This window comes from Pogoniulus pusillus, chromosome 25, assembly GCF_015220805.1.
Source record: "Pogoniulus pusillus isolate bPogPus1 chromosome 25, bPogPus1.pri, whole genome shotgun sequence".
NCBI classification, from domain to species: domain Eukaryota; kingdom Metazoa; phylum Chordata; class Aves; order Piciformes; family Lybiidae; genus Pogoniulus; species Pogoniulus pusillus.
In genome coordinates this window covers 18,227,592-18,242,370 of record NC_087288.1, presented here as the reverse complement: position 1 = coordinate 18,242,370, position 14,779 = coordinate 18,227,592, and the positions used below count along the sequence as shown (strand labels likewise).

Here is a 14,779-nt window from a genome sequence, read left to right as displayed (position 1 = left end):
ACCATGAGGGTGGTGGAACACTGGAACAAGTTACCCAGAGAGGTAGCTGAGGCCTGCCCTATCCCTGGAGATCACCGAATTAACCAGACTGGAAAAGACCTCTAGGATCATTGAGCCCCACTTATCACCTGACCCTTCTAACTAACTAAACCGTGGCACTAAGTGCCTCATCCAGTTCAAGATGAGGCTCAACAGGGCTCTGAGCAACCTAATCTAGTGGAGCATGTCCCTGCTGACTGCACAGGGGGTTGGACTAGATGACCTTTGGAGGTCCCTTCCAGCCCAGACTGCCTATGGTTCTACAAATTCATCACAAGGTGAGCATCACAGTATCATCAGGGTTGGAAGAGACCTCACAGATCATCAAGTCCAACCCTTTACCACAGAGCTCAAGGCCAGACCATGGCACCAAGTGCCACGTCCAGTCCTGCCTTGAACAGCTCCAGGGACGGCGACTCCACCACCTCCCCGGGCAGCCCATTCCAGTGTCCAATGACTCTCTCAGGGAAGAACTTTCTCCTCACCTCCAGCCTAAATTTCCCCTGGCACAGCCTAAGGCTGTGTCCTCTTGTTCTGGTGCTGGCCACCTGAGAGAAGAGAGCAACCTCCTCCTGGCCACAACCACCCCTCAGGTAGTTGTCGCATGCTGACTCTTCCTTCTGCTTGGGAATACTTTAACCACAGCCTTGGTGGGAGCCATCTGATTGCTGAGCTAACAAAGAGTGCCTTGTCCGCTGCAGGCATCCTGGCCTGGCTCAGGAGCAGTGTGGCCAGCAGGACAAGGGAGGTTATTCTGCCCCTGTACTCAGCACTGCTCAGGCCACACCTTGAGTGCTGTGTCCAGTTCTGGACTCCTCAATTCAAGAGAGATGTTGAGGTGCTGGAAGGTGTCCAGAGAAGGGCAACAAAGCTGGTGAGGGGCCTGGAACACAAACCCTATGAGGAGAGGCTGAGGGAGCTGGGGGTGTGCAGCCTGCAGAAGAGGAGGCTCAGGGCAGAGCTCATTGCTGTCTACAACTCCCTGAAGGGAGGCTGTAGCCAGGTGGGGTTGGTCTCTTCTGCCAGGCAACCAGCAACAGAACAAGGGGACACAGTCTCAAGCTGTGCCAGGGGAAAGTATAAGCTGGATGTTGTTAGGAAGTTGTTGGCAGAGAGAGTGATTGGCATTGGAATGGGCTGCCCAGGGAGGTGGTGGAGTCACCGTGCCTGGAGGTGTTGAAGCAAAGCCTGGCTGAGGCACTTAGTGCCATGGTCTGGTTGATTGTTTAGGGCTGGGTGCTAGGTTGGCCTGGATGATCTTGGAGGTCTCTTCCAACCTAGTTGATTCTATGATTCATATCAGTCTTTTCTCTTGTAAAGCATCCACCTCTGTGAACTGACACCTTTTTTTGTCTGTTTTACTTCTTTTTCCCTTGCAGAAAATGCTAGCAGTGAAGAAAAAGCCAAAAAGAATGCCAACAAGCCTCAGCTAGATGAAATAGTGCCTGTGTACAGACGAGACTGTCACGAAGAAGTGTACGCTGGCAGCCACCAGTACCCAGGGAGAGGAGTTTATCTTCTTAAATTTGACAACTCCTACTCCCTATGGAGGTCAAAAACAGTTTACTACAGAGTTTATTATACTAGATAAAGGTATGGCTGTGTCTGAGGCTGGGCTGTGCAGAAGATGTCATTTTCTTTGGATTTTTTTTCTTCAAGCATAATGGATCCTTCTGAGTCTGTGTTTTATCCTGTCTGTATCTGTATGGTTTGTGTGAACTTTAACAAGTAGACACTGGGATCTTCCTGCTCCCTGATGCTAATGCATATTGCATTGGGTTTAACACAGGATCTCCCTAACCCTTTTCAGGTACTGAGAGTTAACCAATGGAAATCATTGGCTCCAGTGCCAAGGTCACATCAGTTGCATTTGTTGAAACCTCCTGAAAAAGGGAAAGGGAGTTGCTGGCTCACTGGCTGTGTGTGATCTGATACTTGCAGGTTCTGGATGCTTTGAATAACTCCTAAACAGTGAATTTAAAGCTCCCATCAGTAACTGGTAGGTTTGGATGCAGTTTGCTGTGTAGCAAGTTTCTCAGAGCTGTAACTGAATGTCAGATTTTTACACCATTAAAACTTGAACCTTTCAAGTCGATGCAGTTTAGCAACAAGTTGTCTGGCTTCTGTCCTCTTCAAAGAAGAATCATTCAGTCCCTTACACCAGTGCAGTGGCTAAGGATGAGCAGCATCCTGAAACTACAGCAAGTAAGCTCTTTTGAGGATGTCAAGTGAGTGACAGTTAAATGTAACAAGAAGAACCTTAATCTCTCTGCCCAGCCCTAGAATCAAAACAGAGGGTCTGTTTTTTGGCTGGCCTGTGACTTTTGAACCAGGGCACAAGCTGTTTCTAAGTTTGGTGGGTTTATGATGGGGTAGGCTTACTAAAAATGATGTCTAAAAACCTGAAGCCAGTCTTCTGCACGATGTCCTGCTTTGCCTGTGTGTGTAAAACCTGCACAAGCACATCGTGCACCTGAGGAACTTGGAAGTGTAGGAGTGAACATTGCACTAATGATGGAAATCACTGCCAGTCCATTTCAGTCCGAGCTGGTGGCACTTCAGTGCAAACTTTCTGCTTGAGTCTGTAACTTAGCTGCAGAAAGACAGAGTGCACAGACACATACTTAACAAGATAGCTTTAATCTCAATTTCATAGGGTTTGGTTGGGGCATTTTATATTTTGTATGGGGTGGGGGTGGGGGGGAAATGCAGGTGGCTACTCGACTTGAGGCTGCAGTAAGAACCTGCTGTCCGTGGAGCCCTGCCCCCCAGGGGTAAGATGTTTGCCTAAGTGCTCTCTGCATGGGTAATGCACTTTTGTTACCGAAAGATGTGGTTCCTTTGGGTCTCTCCCATCAGGTCCTGCAGTAAGACTTGCATTGATCAGCTGCAGCATGTGCAGTTCTGAGGCAGGTGAGGTTGACTTGGTGGGATTGGATGATGAGTTTTGTACATACATGATACTTTTACTTTTCTCATCCCAACCATGGAGATGCTTTTCTCCTAAGAGTGCTTAATTTGTCACCCTGTGTTTGGTTCAGCAACACCATACCAGCTTATAGCTAGTTAGTGCTGCTTTATCCACAACCACTGTACAATGTCCTGCTTTTGTGTACATACAGTATATAGAAACCATGACTTTAGGGAGTACCTTGCTGTATTTAATGTAAAATAAAACCAACCAAACAACAAAAGACAACCCCCCCACACACACACTTTCCAAAAGGCAGGCACTAATATATTTCTTCCAGTCTTCAGTTTAGTTTTTCCTTTCTTTCTTTCTTTCTTTTGGTTGTTTTTTTTTTTTGGGGGGGGGTCCATACAGAAATGTTACAACTTCTTTTCTGTTTTCCTCTCCTCTAATAATGATATCTGTTCTTGGGAGCAGTGTTTTGTGGCTTTAAATGGCAGCCCTTAACTGTCATGTGTTGGGTGTTAGAAGTTTTCTGTTTTCAGGCTGGTTTTTCTATTGCCTCTGGCTGTTGGTTAGTAAAGTACAAGTGCGATTTCCAGGTACCCTGAGGTAGTATTTAATCCTGATTAAAATGCATTTATCTGTAATGCTGTTGGCTTTTTATTAAGTGTGGAACCTTTGGCATTCCTGTGTGTGGCTGGTGTGTAGGTAAGAGAAGCTCAGCCCCTTTCCCTCTCTTCTTTGAGAGTTCACTGTCCTGCTGATGCTGTGGGCGTAGCAGTCAAGTCATAGAATGGTTTTGAGTGGAAGGGGCCTTAATGAGCCTCTAGTGCCAACACATCTCCCACCAGACCAGACTGGTCAAGGCTTTGTCCAGCCTGGCCTAGAACCAGTGTGAAGGCTAAGGAATGGGCTGCCCAGGGAGGTGGTGGAGGCACTGTCCCTTGAGGTCTTCAAGAAAAGCCTGGCTGAGGCACTTGGTGCCATGGTCTAGTTGACTGGATAGGGCTGGGGGATAGGTTGGCCTGGATGATCTTGGAGGTCTCTTCCAACCTGGTTGATTCTATGATGAACAGCAGCCTAAAACTACAGCAAGTAACCTTTTACTCAGTTGACATCTTCAGGACATCCAGGGAGGGGACTTCCACAGCTCCCCTGAACAACCTGTTCCAGTGTCTCACCACCCTCTTCCTAATAACCAGCCTAAATCTCCTCTCTTCCAGCTCAAAGCCATTCCCCCTCCTCCTATCACTACAAGCCCTTCTAAAAAGTCCCTCCACAGCTTTCCTATAGTCCACTTCAGGTACTGGAGGGCTGCTCTAAGGTCTCCCTGGAGCCTTCTCTAGGCTGAACAGCCCCAACTCTCACAGCCTGTCCCCATGGGCCAAAGGCTTTGTGTGAGAAGTGTCTCTGGTTTGCTGGGTGAGGCCATCTGTCAAAATTAGAAGGGCTCAGCTTGAACAGCATCATGGATTTAGTTTTTGAAAGGGTGGCAGAAAGAGTCAGCAGTGGGCACCTCAAACTTCCAAGCTGTTTTCTGCCTAGGCAGAATTTGTCTGCCCTTCCTCCTGAGGCTTCAAGAACCATCCTCAAGGGCCAGTAGGAGCTACCATGTTTGTCCTGAAAAACCCTTGGCCCAAAGGGCAAGAGACAAGCAGAACCATGCAGGGTTTAAAGTAAATGAGCAGAAAATCAGGAACCTAGAGGCTAAAAGGCAAATTATGCCAATTAGGCTAAGGTTTCTGCTGGACAAAATCACCCTTTGCTGCTTACACCCTACTAGTAAGTAGCTTGTCCTGGAGCTGAAGCCAGGAGCAGGTTTTGCACTAGTTGGACTCTGGTCCAGATTCCAGATCTCTATGTAGGCCTTCTAGATCCTGCCTGGGGAGCAGTGAGAGCAAAGCAAGCCCTGTGCTGCTAGGGGCAAGACGCTGAGAAGGTCAATGGACCACTTAGTCCAAGTGTGCTACAAACAAGTTTCTCATAGAATGTGCAAGTGCATTGAAAACCAAAGCAATGACAGGAGCATGCCCAACCCAGCTGGACCTCCTTCACCTGTCTCATGCATGTGGAGGTCCATCCTTCTCCAACTAAAAGTGAAGCTCTGCTCCTTGCAGCTCTCTTCCACGAGAGCCCCCATAAGCAGTCTGAGGCGCGGTGATGCAGCATGCCCAGGGTGATGCAGCGCGCACAGGGTGATGCAGCGCGCACAGGGTGATGCAGCGTGCACAGGGTGATGCAGCACGCACGGTGATGCAGCACGCACAGGGTGATGCAGCACGCACAGGGTGATGCGGCGTGCACAGGGTGATGCGGCTTGCACAGGGTGATGCGGCTTGCACAGGGTGATGCAGCGCACACAGGGTGATGCAGCACGCACAGGGTGATGCAGCGCGCACAGGGTGATGCAGCGCGCACAGGGTGATGGCAGCGCGCACAGGGTGATGCAGCGCGCACAGGGTGATGGCAGCGCGCACAGGGTGATGCAGCGCGCACAGGGTGATGCAGCGCGCACAGGGTGATGCAGCGTGCACAGGGTGATGGCAGCGCGCACAGGGTGATGCAGCGCGCACTGGGTGATGCAGCGCGCACTGGGTGATGGCAGCGCGCACAGGGTGATGGCAGCGCGCACAGGGTGATGGCAGCGCGCACTGGGTGATGCAGCACGCACAGGGTGATGCAGCACGCACAGGGTGATGCAGCGCGCCCAGGGTGATGCAGCGCGCACTGGGTGATGGCAGCGCGCACAGGGTGATGGCAGCGCGCACAGGGTGATGCAGCTTGCACAGGGTGATGCAGCGTGCACAGGGTGATGCAGCTTGCACAGGGTGATGCAGCGCGCCCAGGGTGATGCAGCGCGCCCAGGGTGATGCAGCGCGCCCAGGGTGATGCAGCTTGCACAGGGTGATGCAGCGTGCACAGGGTGATGCAGCTTGCACAGGGTGATGCAGCGCGCCCAGGGTGATGCAGCTTGCACAGGGTGATGCAGCGCGCCCAGGGTGATGCAGCGCGCCCAGGGTGATGCAGCGCGCCCAGGGTGATGCAGCGCGCACAGGGTGATGCGGCGTGCACAGGGTGATGCGGCTTGCACAGGGTGATGCGGCTTGCACAGGGTGATGCAGCGCACACAGGGTGATGCAGCACGCACAGGGTGATGCAGCGCGCACAGGGTGATGCAGCGCGCACAGGGTGATGGCAGCGCGCACAGGGTGATGCAGCGCGCACAGGGTGATGCAGCGCGCACAGGGTGATGCAGCGTGCACAGGGTGATGGCAGCGCGCACAGGGTGATGCAGCGCGCACTGGGTGATGCAGCGCGCACTGGGTGATGGCAGCGCGCACAGGGTGATGGCAGCGCGCACAGGGTGATGGCAGCGCGCACTGGGTGATGCAGCACGCACAGGGTGATGCAGCACGCACAGGGTGATGCAGCGCGCCCAGGGTGATGCAGCGCGCACTGGGTGATGGCAGCGCGCACAGGGTGATGGCAGCGCGCACAGGGTGATGCAGCTTGCACAGGGTGATGCAGCGTGCACAGGGTGATGCAGCTTGCACAGGGTGATGCAGCGCGCCCAGGGTGATGCAGCGTGCACAGGGTGATGCAGCTTGCACAGGGTGATGCAGCGCGCCCAGGGTGATGCAGCGCGCCCAGGGTGATGCAGCGCGCCCAGGGTGATGCAGCGCGCAGGTTGAGAATGCCGCTCCTTTGAGAGGAGATCAATAACCCCTGCTAGAAAGCAAGTTTTCAGAAGCCCTGCCAACGTGAGTGCAGCTTCCTCCTCTTCAAGGCAGTTGTGTGGGAGGTCCCAAGGCACTTGACTGCTGTCCCTGAAGGATAAGCAGTGCGATTGAAGCAAGTGGGTGATAATTAAGCCACTCGGCTGCTCTGTGAAGTTGCTGTTGCTTATCCTCTTTGCTGTCCCTCCCCACCCCTTGGATTTTGGCACTTTTTGCCTTGTGTTTTGCTTTGTAAGCCACGTTTAGTTCTGTTTGCAGGGAACGGAGGCTTTTGTTGTCTACATCGGCAACTCCAAGGCATTAAGCCTTGGCTTGCTTCATCCACACAGGGCTGTGACTTCAGCCAGGGCAAGAACAAGGTGGGAAATACTTTAGTGTGTATTTCAGCTGTGGCTACTGCCCCAGACAGTGCCCCAAGGGTGGGCATCATCCACCCCCAGCACAGCAGAGTACCAGGAGCAGCTTCAGCCCCCTGACAGGCATCCTGGCCTGCATCAGGAATGGTGTGGCCAGCAGGAGCAGGGAGGTCATTCTGCCCCTGTACTCTGCACTGCTTAGACCACACCTTGAGTGCTGTGTTCAGTTCTGGGCCCCCCAGTTTAGGAGGGACATTGAGATGCTTGAGTGTGTCCAGAGAAGGGCAACGAGACTGGGGAGAGGCCTTGAGCACAGCCCTACGAGGAGAGGCTGAGGGAGCTGGGATTGGTTAGCCTGGAGAAGAGGAGGCTCAGGGGAGACCTCATTGCTGTCTACAACTACCTGAGGGGTGGTTGTGGCCAGGGGGAGGTTGCTCTCTTCTCTCAGGTGGCCAGCACCAGAACAAGAGGACACAGCCTCAGGCTGCACCAGGGGAGATTTAGGCTGGAGGTGAGGAGAAAGTTCTTCCCTGAGAGAGTCATTGGGCACTGGAATGGGCTGCCCGGGGAGGTGGTGGAGTCGCCGTCCCTGGAGCTGTTCAAGGCAGGACTGGACGTGGCACTTGGTGCCATGGTCTGGCCTTGAGCTCTGTGGTAAAGGGTTGGACTTGATGATCTGTGAGGTCTCTTCCAACCCTGATGATACTGTGATACTGTGACAGAGAAACCACCTCTTGCGTCTGCCAGCTACACCCCCCAAAGCACAGGCTCATAGAATCACGGAGTGGTAGGAATCAGAAGGGACCTCTGGAGATCATTGGGTCCAACTCCTCTGCCAAACTAGCACTGCCTCGGGCCTGTCACACAGGAACACATCTAGATGGGTCTTGAAGGTCTCCAGAGAAGGAGATACCACAACTTCTCTTGGCAGCCTGTTCCAGTGCTCTGTCAGCCTTACAGAAAAGGTTTTCCTCATGTTGAGGTGGAGTTTGCTCTGTTCCAGTCTGTGTCCAGTGCCCCTTATCCTATCACAGGACATCATTGAAAGGAGACTGGCCCCTTCTTGACACCCACCCTTCAAATGTCTCCCCTCAGTCTTCTCTTCTCCAGGCTGAACAGCCCCATGTCTCTCAGTGGGTGTTCCAGTCCCTTGATCATTCCTGTAGTCCCTGTTGGACCCTGTCCTTCTTGAACTGAGGAGCCCAGAACTGGGCACAATACTCCACATGTGGTCTCACCAGCCCAGAGCAAGGGAGGAGGAGAACCTCCCTTGACCTGCTGGCCACAATCTTCTTAAGACATCCCAGGATACCATTTGCCTTCTTGGCCACAAGAGCAGATTGCTGTCCCATGGATACCTTACTGTCCTCCTTTGGCCTGGCACATCCCTCCACAAGGAGCAGAGACCCTCACACGTGGATGGCCTGGGGTAACTCCAAGCACCATCACCATCTTTTCACAGGCACCCCCTGCCAGGCAGGGATGAGGCTGTGTGAGAGGTCTGTGCAGATTGCTCAGCCTGGCTGGGTCCCTTTCTTTCCCCCAGACGAGTAACTGTTTTCCTGCAGGCTGCTGATGTTTTCCCCTTGGCAAAGGCTTGCTCTGGGATGCTTGTGCCAGAGCTAGTTTTTGCAGGTAGGCTTTGGTTAGCCAGGTTGAGGTTGCAAGGAGCTGAGGTGGCAAGCTCCCACTGCCAGCAGAAGGCACCCCACAAAGAGCCACTTTCAGCTGCCCTTCTGAAACCAGGCAGCCTGACGGGAGGTGTGCCAGGCTTCCCTCCCCAGCCCTGCTGGTAGGGCTTGCACTGGCCATGAAGCAAATGAATAACACTGAAAGGAGTTGGGGCTGGTCAGCCTGGGGAAGAGAAAGCCCCCAGGAGGCCTGATAGCAGCCTTCTAGTACCTGAAGAGGGCCTACAAGAAAGCTGGGGAGGGACTTTGATAAGATGAAGGGGGAACAGCTTGGAGCTGGCAGAGGGGAGAGTTAGACTGGAGATGAGGAGGCAGCTCTTTCCAGTGAGGGTGGTGAGACACTGGCACAGGTTGCCCAGCAAAGTTGTGGCTGCTCCCTCCCTGGAAGTGTTCAAGGGCAGGTTGGCTGAGGCCTTGAGTGACCTGTTGTGGTGGGAGGTGTCCCTGCCCAGGGCAGGGGGCTGGAACTAGATGTGCCCTAGGCTGTGCAGCCATGCAGCAAGACCTGGCCAGGCTGAACTGCTGGGGAGGGGTGAACCTCGTGAAGATCATCAAGTGCAAGTGTAGAGTGCTGCACCTGGGAAGGAATTGGCAATTGCAGCAGTAGAGGTTAGGAGGAGATCTGTTGGAAAGCAGCTGTGCAGAGTGGAACCTGGGATTCCTGGTGGCCAGCAAGTGCTCCAGGAGCCAGCAATGTGCTCTCATGGCCAAGGCGGCCAACAGTATCTTAGGGGGCATTAAGAAGTGGCCAGCAGGTTGAGAGAGGTTTTCCTCTCCCTCTGCTCCAGTGAGAGGCCACTTCTGGGCTCCCTAGTTCAAGAGAAACAGGGAACTACTCGGGAGAGTCCAAGAGAGGGCCCCAAAGATGAGGCAACTGCAGCAGCTCTCTTCCAAACAAAGGTTGAGAGCCCTGTGTCTGCTTAGCCTGGAGAGCAGGGGGCTGAGAGGGAACCTTACCCGTGCTTAGGAGTACCTAAAGGGGGGGGGGGGCTCAAGAGGAAGGGGCCAGTTGCTTTGCAGTGGTGCCCAGTGATAGGCCAAGAGGCAGCAGATACAAACTGGACCACAGCTTCTTTCCCAGGAGGGTGCTGGAGCCCTGGAGCAGGCTGCCCAGGGAGGCTGTGGAGGCTCCATCTCTGGAGACTTTCAACACCCATCTGGATGTGTCCCTGAGTGACCTGCTGCTTTGGCGGGGGGGGGGCCTGGCTGACCTCCAGAGGGCCCTTCCATCCCCAGCCCTCTGTGATTCACACCCAGCTCTGTGTGGCTGCAGGTGTTCAGCCCGGGAGCTCCAGGGAAGGCATGGCTCTGCAGGCTCTGTGCCCTCTGCCCCCCCCCCCCCATCGGTTAGCTGGAGATTTTTCCTTTCAGGAAAGGGCTGGGAGGCAGCCAAGCCCCCTCAGCTCTGGCTGGGATGCAGATCCTACTGCTCACAACAGCATCCTGATCAGCTGCTGCCTGTCCTGCCCAGCACAGCACAGCACAGCACGCTCAGGTGGTGGGAGCCAGAGTCCAGCAAGCTTCACCACAGCATCACTGCTGCTTTTTTTACACCAGACAAAAAAAAAGGGAGAAAACAAGGGGAAAACCATACTGGGGCTTCAAGGAGCCAGCTGGGGACATGCCAGCATGGCCAGGTGTGGTGACAGCAGCAGGCTCACACCGGAGTGGCCACAATCAGAAGCATTTGGTGGGCTGGATGTGGCCCAAGAGTGCTGATGGCATGGCATGGCATGGCATGGCATGGTGTGCTGGGGAGAAAGCCCCAGCTCCAGGGGTAGTTGTGTGCTCAGCACCCAACCACCAGTGTGGTCCTGGGAGCAGCTGGGACTGTACCATTAGATGGGGCTGTGGGTAAAGAATTCGGATTTGTGCTTCGAATTTTGGACTCCAGGTGGGATTTGTTAGAGGGCAGCAGAGAAGCATTGCTCACCCCTGGCTCCAGCTCCCCCATCGTGGGATGAGAAGGCATGGCAGGAGGGGCAGGAGGCCCACAGGAAGCTGAAGGTAGGAAAAGCTGACATAGTGCCAGCATCCACTCCTGTCTTTGCAGCATTTATCCATCCTAATTCCCCTCTCTTACCTTGATGCCCCACACAGAGCAAAGGGAAAGACCCTGGCAAAGACCTCACTTGTGCTCACCTACCCATGGACTTCCTTTTGGCTTTCAGAAGGTCTTAACCTCACTGATTTCTGACCTAAAGCAGATAACCATCATAGGTAGCAGCTGTATGACTAAAAGCAAAGAAGCACAAAACAGCTGAGTACTTTGAAGTTCCAACATGACACCAAGGCAGGGTGACCAGCATGTCTGTAACACTGCTGGGGGTGATGAGACATGGAGCAAAGCCACAGTGAGGAGCCTTTGCACAACACCTCTCCTGTTTCTGTTCACACAGAACTTCGTGGTCCAGAGGCAGAGGAGCTAAGCCAGTCCTCACCCCAGCAGAGTTACAATAGAATCACAGAATAATAGAATCATAGAATCAACCAGGTTGGAAGAGACCTCCAAGATCATCCAGGCCAACCTAGCACCCAGCCCTAGCCAATCAACCAGACCATGGCACTAAGTGCCTCAGCCAGGTTTGGCTTCAACACCTCCAGGGATGGTGACTCCACCACCTCCCTGGGCAGCCCATTCCAACACCAATCACTCTCCCTGCCAACAACTTCCTCCTAACATCCAGCCTAGACCTCCCCCACCACAACTTGAGACTGTGTCCCCTTCTTCTGTTGCTGCTTGCCTGGCAGAAGAGGCCAACCCCACCTGGCTACAGCCTCCCTTCAGGTAGTTGTAGACAGCAATGAGCTCTGCCCTGAGCCTCCTCTTCTCCAGGCTGCACATCCCCAGCTCCCTCAGCCTCTCCTCATAGGCTTTGTGTTCCAGGCCCCTCCCAGCCTTGCTGCCCTTCTCTGGACACCTTCCAGCACCTCAACATCTCTCTTGAATTGAGGGGCCCAGAACTGGACACAGCACTCAAGGTGTGGCCTGAGCAGTGCTGAGTACAGGGGCAGAATAACCTCCCTTGTCCTACTGGCCACACTGCTCCTGATGCAGGCCAGGATGCCATTGGCTCTCTTGGCCACCTGGGCACACTGCTGCCTCATCTTCAGCTACTCTCTACCAGCACCCCGAGGTCACTTTCTGCCTGGCTGCTCTCAGCCACTCTGTCCCCAGGCTGTAGTGCTGCTTGGGGTTGTTGTGCACACAATGCACAAGTCAGCAGCTCAGGAGGTGCCCAGAGGTCCATGTGAGAACACCAAGGGAGTCCAACCTTCAGGGCTTTCTAATCTTTAGCTTGCTTCAGCACTGTACTTAGGACACAAGTGAGGCTGAGCAGGGCAGGCTGCTGCCCAAAGCAGGTCATGGTCTAAAAATGTTGGGCACAGCCTTGGTTTTGTAGCTCCAGGCTCATCACAGGTGGATGGGGTCCTTGGGAACAAAGTTTAGTGGCCACAGTGGTCTTAGGTTGGCAGTTAGTGACCTTAGAGGTCTTTTCCAACCACAAGAGTTCAATGATTCTGTGTAGACAGGGTGGGTTCCTAGAACACTGGCTAGTGCAGACAGATGTTTTGGTTATTGGTTTGGCTTTTGGGGTTGTTTGGTTTAATTTTGTTTGGTTATTTTACCTATAATTGACTATTTAATCCCAAACAAAGGAAAAGTCAGGGTGCTGTCAGAAGGGGACAGGAGTTTGGCAGCCCTGGCAATGTGCCACCTCCCAGTACAGGAATAAAGCCATTTAGTGAGACACCTGCACAGGTTGCCCAGGGAGGTTGTGGCTGCTTCCTCCCTGGAGGTGTTTGAGGCCAGGTTGGAGCAACCTGCTCTAGTGGGAGGTGTCCCTGCCTACAGCTGGGGTTTGGAGCTGGATGATCCTTGAGGTCCCTTCCAACCTAGACCCTTCTGTGATTCTATGATGTAGCCATGCAGAAGGAGTCTGACCCTCAGTCTGCACCTAAGCCCACCCCAGCCCTGCCACACCAAGAGGAGGGTATTTTGCAGAGCAAAGGCCACTTTGGTCTCCAGGAAGGAGAGCACAGCCTGGCCAAACGCCTCAGTGCTGCTCCAGGAACAGCTGCACCAATGCCTGGGCACAGGAGGTATCACCCAGGCTAACTCCAGCCATTCAAAAGTCACAGTATCACAGTATCATCAGGGTTGGAAGAGACCTCACAGATCATCAAGTCCAAGCCTTTACCACAGAGCTCAAGGCCAGACCATGGCACCAAGTGCCACGTCCAGTCCTGCCTTGAACAGCTCCAGGGACGGCGACTCCACCACCTCCCCGGGCAGCCCATTCCAGTGTCCAATGACTCTCTCAGGGAAGAACTTTCTCCTCACCTCCAGCCTAAATCTCCCCTGGCACAGCCTGAGGCTGTCCCCTCTTGTTCTGGTGCTGGCCACCTGAGAGAAGAGAGCAACCTCCTCCTGGCCACAACCTCCCCTCAGGTAGTTGTAGACAGCAATAAGGTCTGCCCTGAGCCTCCTCTTCTCCAGGCTAACCAATCCCAGCTCCCTCAGCCTCTCCTCGTAGGGCTGTGCTCAAGGCCTCTCCCCAGCCTCGTTGCCCTTCTCTGGACACACTCAAGCATCTCAATGTCCCTCCTAAACTGGGGGGCCCAGAACTGAACACAGCACTCAAGGTGTGGTCTAAGCAGTGCAGAGTACAGGGGCAGAATGCCCTCCCTGCTCCTGCTGGCCACACCATTCCTGATGCAAGTCGCCTCTCTCCATCTTGCAGCAAGCACAGCTGGCCAGATATGGCCCCAGAGAAGGAGCACAGAGCCATCCTGGCCCGGGGGGGGGGAAGCAGGAAGAGAAACCGGTAGCAGAGACAAAGAATTTCCGCAACATCCCCCAAAAGCGCTTCCTGCGTGCGGAGAGCCAGAGAGCATTCATGGGAGAGATGCCCAGCAGGGCTTGGGGCCCCTCCAGCCACCAAGAAAACAGATCCAAGCACTGGGAATGCCAGAAACTCACAGCCCATAGCCCACCCCGTGTGAAAATCCCACCTGGGGTGCCAAGAGCCCTGGAGTGGGGGCTGGCGCAGTGGAATCAGGCAGTCCGAGCTCTCCTGAGCTTCTGCTCACATCCCAGCCACAAGCAGCTTGGTGAGGAGCTAGCCACCAGCCACACCACCCCTCTGAGCTTGTGGGCACCCTCACTGCAAGACCCCCACTTTGTTCCAGGAGGAAAAGAGAGAGGTAGGTCACTGATGGGTTGAGAAGTATCACACGTGGGTAAATAACTCAGCCCTAAGGCAAGGGGCAGAAAAGCTGCAGCTCCAGGAGATGCTTTTTAATTGCTACTGGCAAGTCAGGACGTGAGGTGCTTCTTCCCCTCTGCCCTATCCTAGTGAGACCACATCTGGAGTCATGTGTCCAGTACTGGGCTCCCCAGTTCAAGAGAGACAGGGAACTACTGATGAGAATCCAGCAGAGGGCTGTCAGGATGATGAAGGGACTACAACAGCTCTCAGCTGAGGAAGGGCTGAGAGACCTGGGGCTGTTTAGTCTGAAGAAGAGAAGGCTGAGAGAAGACCTTATCAGTGTTTGCAAATCCCTGGAGGGTGGCTGCCAGGAGGATGGAGCCAGGCTCTATTCAGAGGCACCCAGTGACAGGAGGAGGGGCAGTGGACATAGACTCAACTAGAGGAAATTCCATCTCTACATCAAAAACCACTAGGAGCAGCTGTGGAGCTGTTGGAGAGTAGAAGAGCCCTGCAGGGGGACCTGGACAGGCTGGATGGGTGGGCAGAGGCCAATGGGATGAGATGGAACAAGGCCAAGTGCAGGGTTCTGCACTTTGGCCACAACAACCCCAAGCACCACTACAGGCTGGGGACAGAGTGGCTGAGAGCAGCCAGGAGGAAAGGGACCTGGGGGTACTGATAGAGAGTGGCTGAAGATGAGGCAGCAGTGTGCCCAGGTGGGCAGGAGAGCCAGTGGCTGGATGTTAGGAGGAAGTTGTTGGCAGAGAGAGTGATTGGCATTGGAATGGGCTGCCCAGGGAGGTGGTGGAGTCACTGTCCCTGGAGG

At 54.1% G+C, this 14,779-nt stretch overlaps 1 protein-coding gene across 1 annotated transcript in view; it reads left to right on the top strand.

The window, feature by feature from the left end:
- Positions 1-3,600, top strand: part of ACBD3 (acyl-CoA binding domain containing 3) — a 28,155-nt gene extending 24,555 nt beyond the window's left edge. The window contains exon 8 of the mRNA XM_064164607.1: positions 1,419-3,600. Coding sequence (XP_064020677.1) covers positions 1,419-1,630 — 212 coding nt within the window. The 3' untranslated portion in view covers positions 1,631-3,600. The remainder of the gene's footprint in view (positions 1-1,418) is intronic.
- Positions 3,601-14,779: the final 11,179 nt, after the last annotated feature.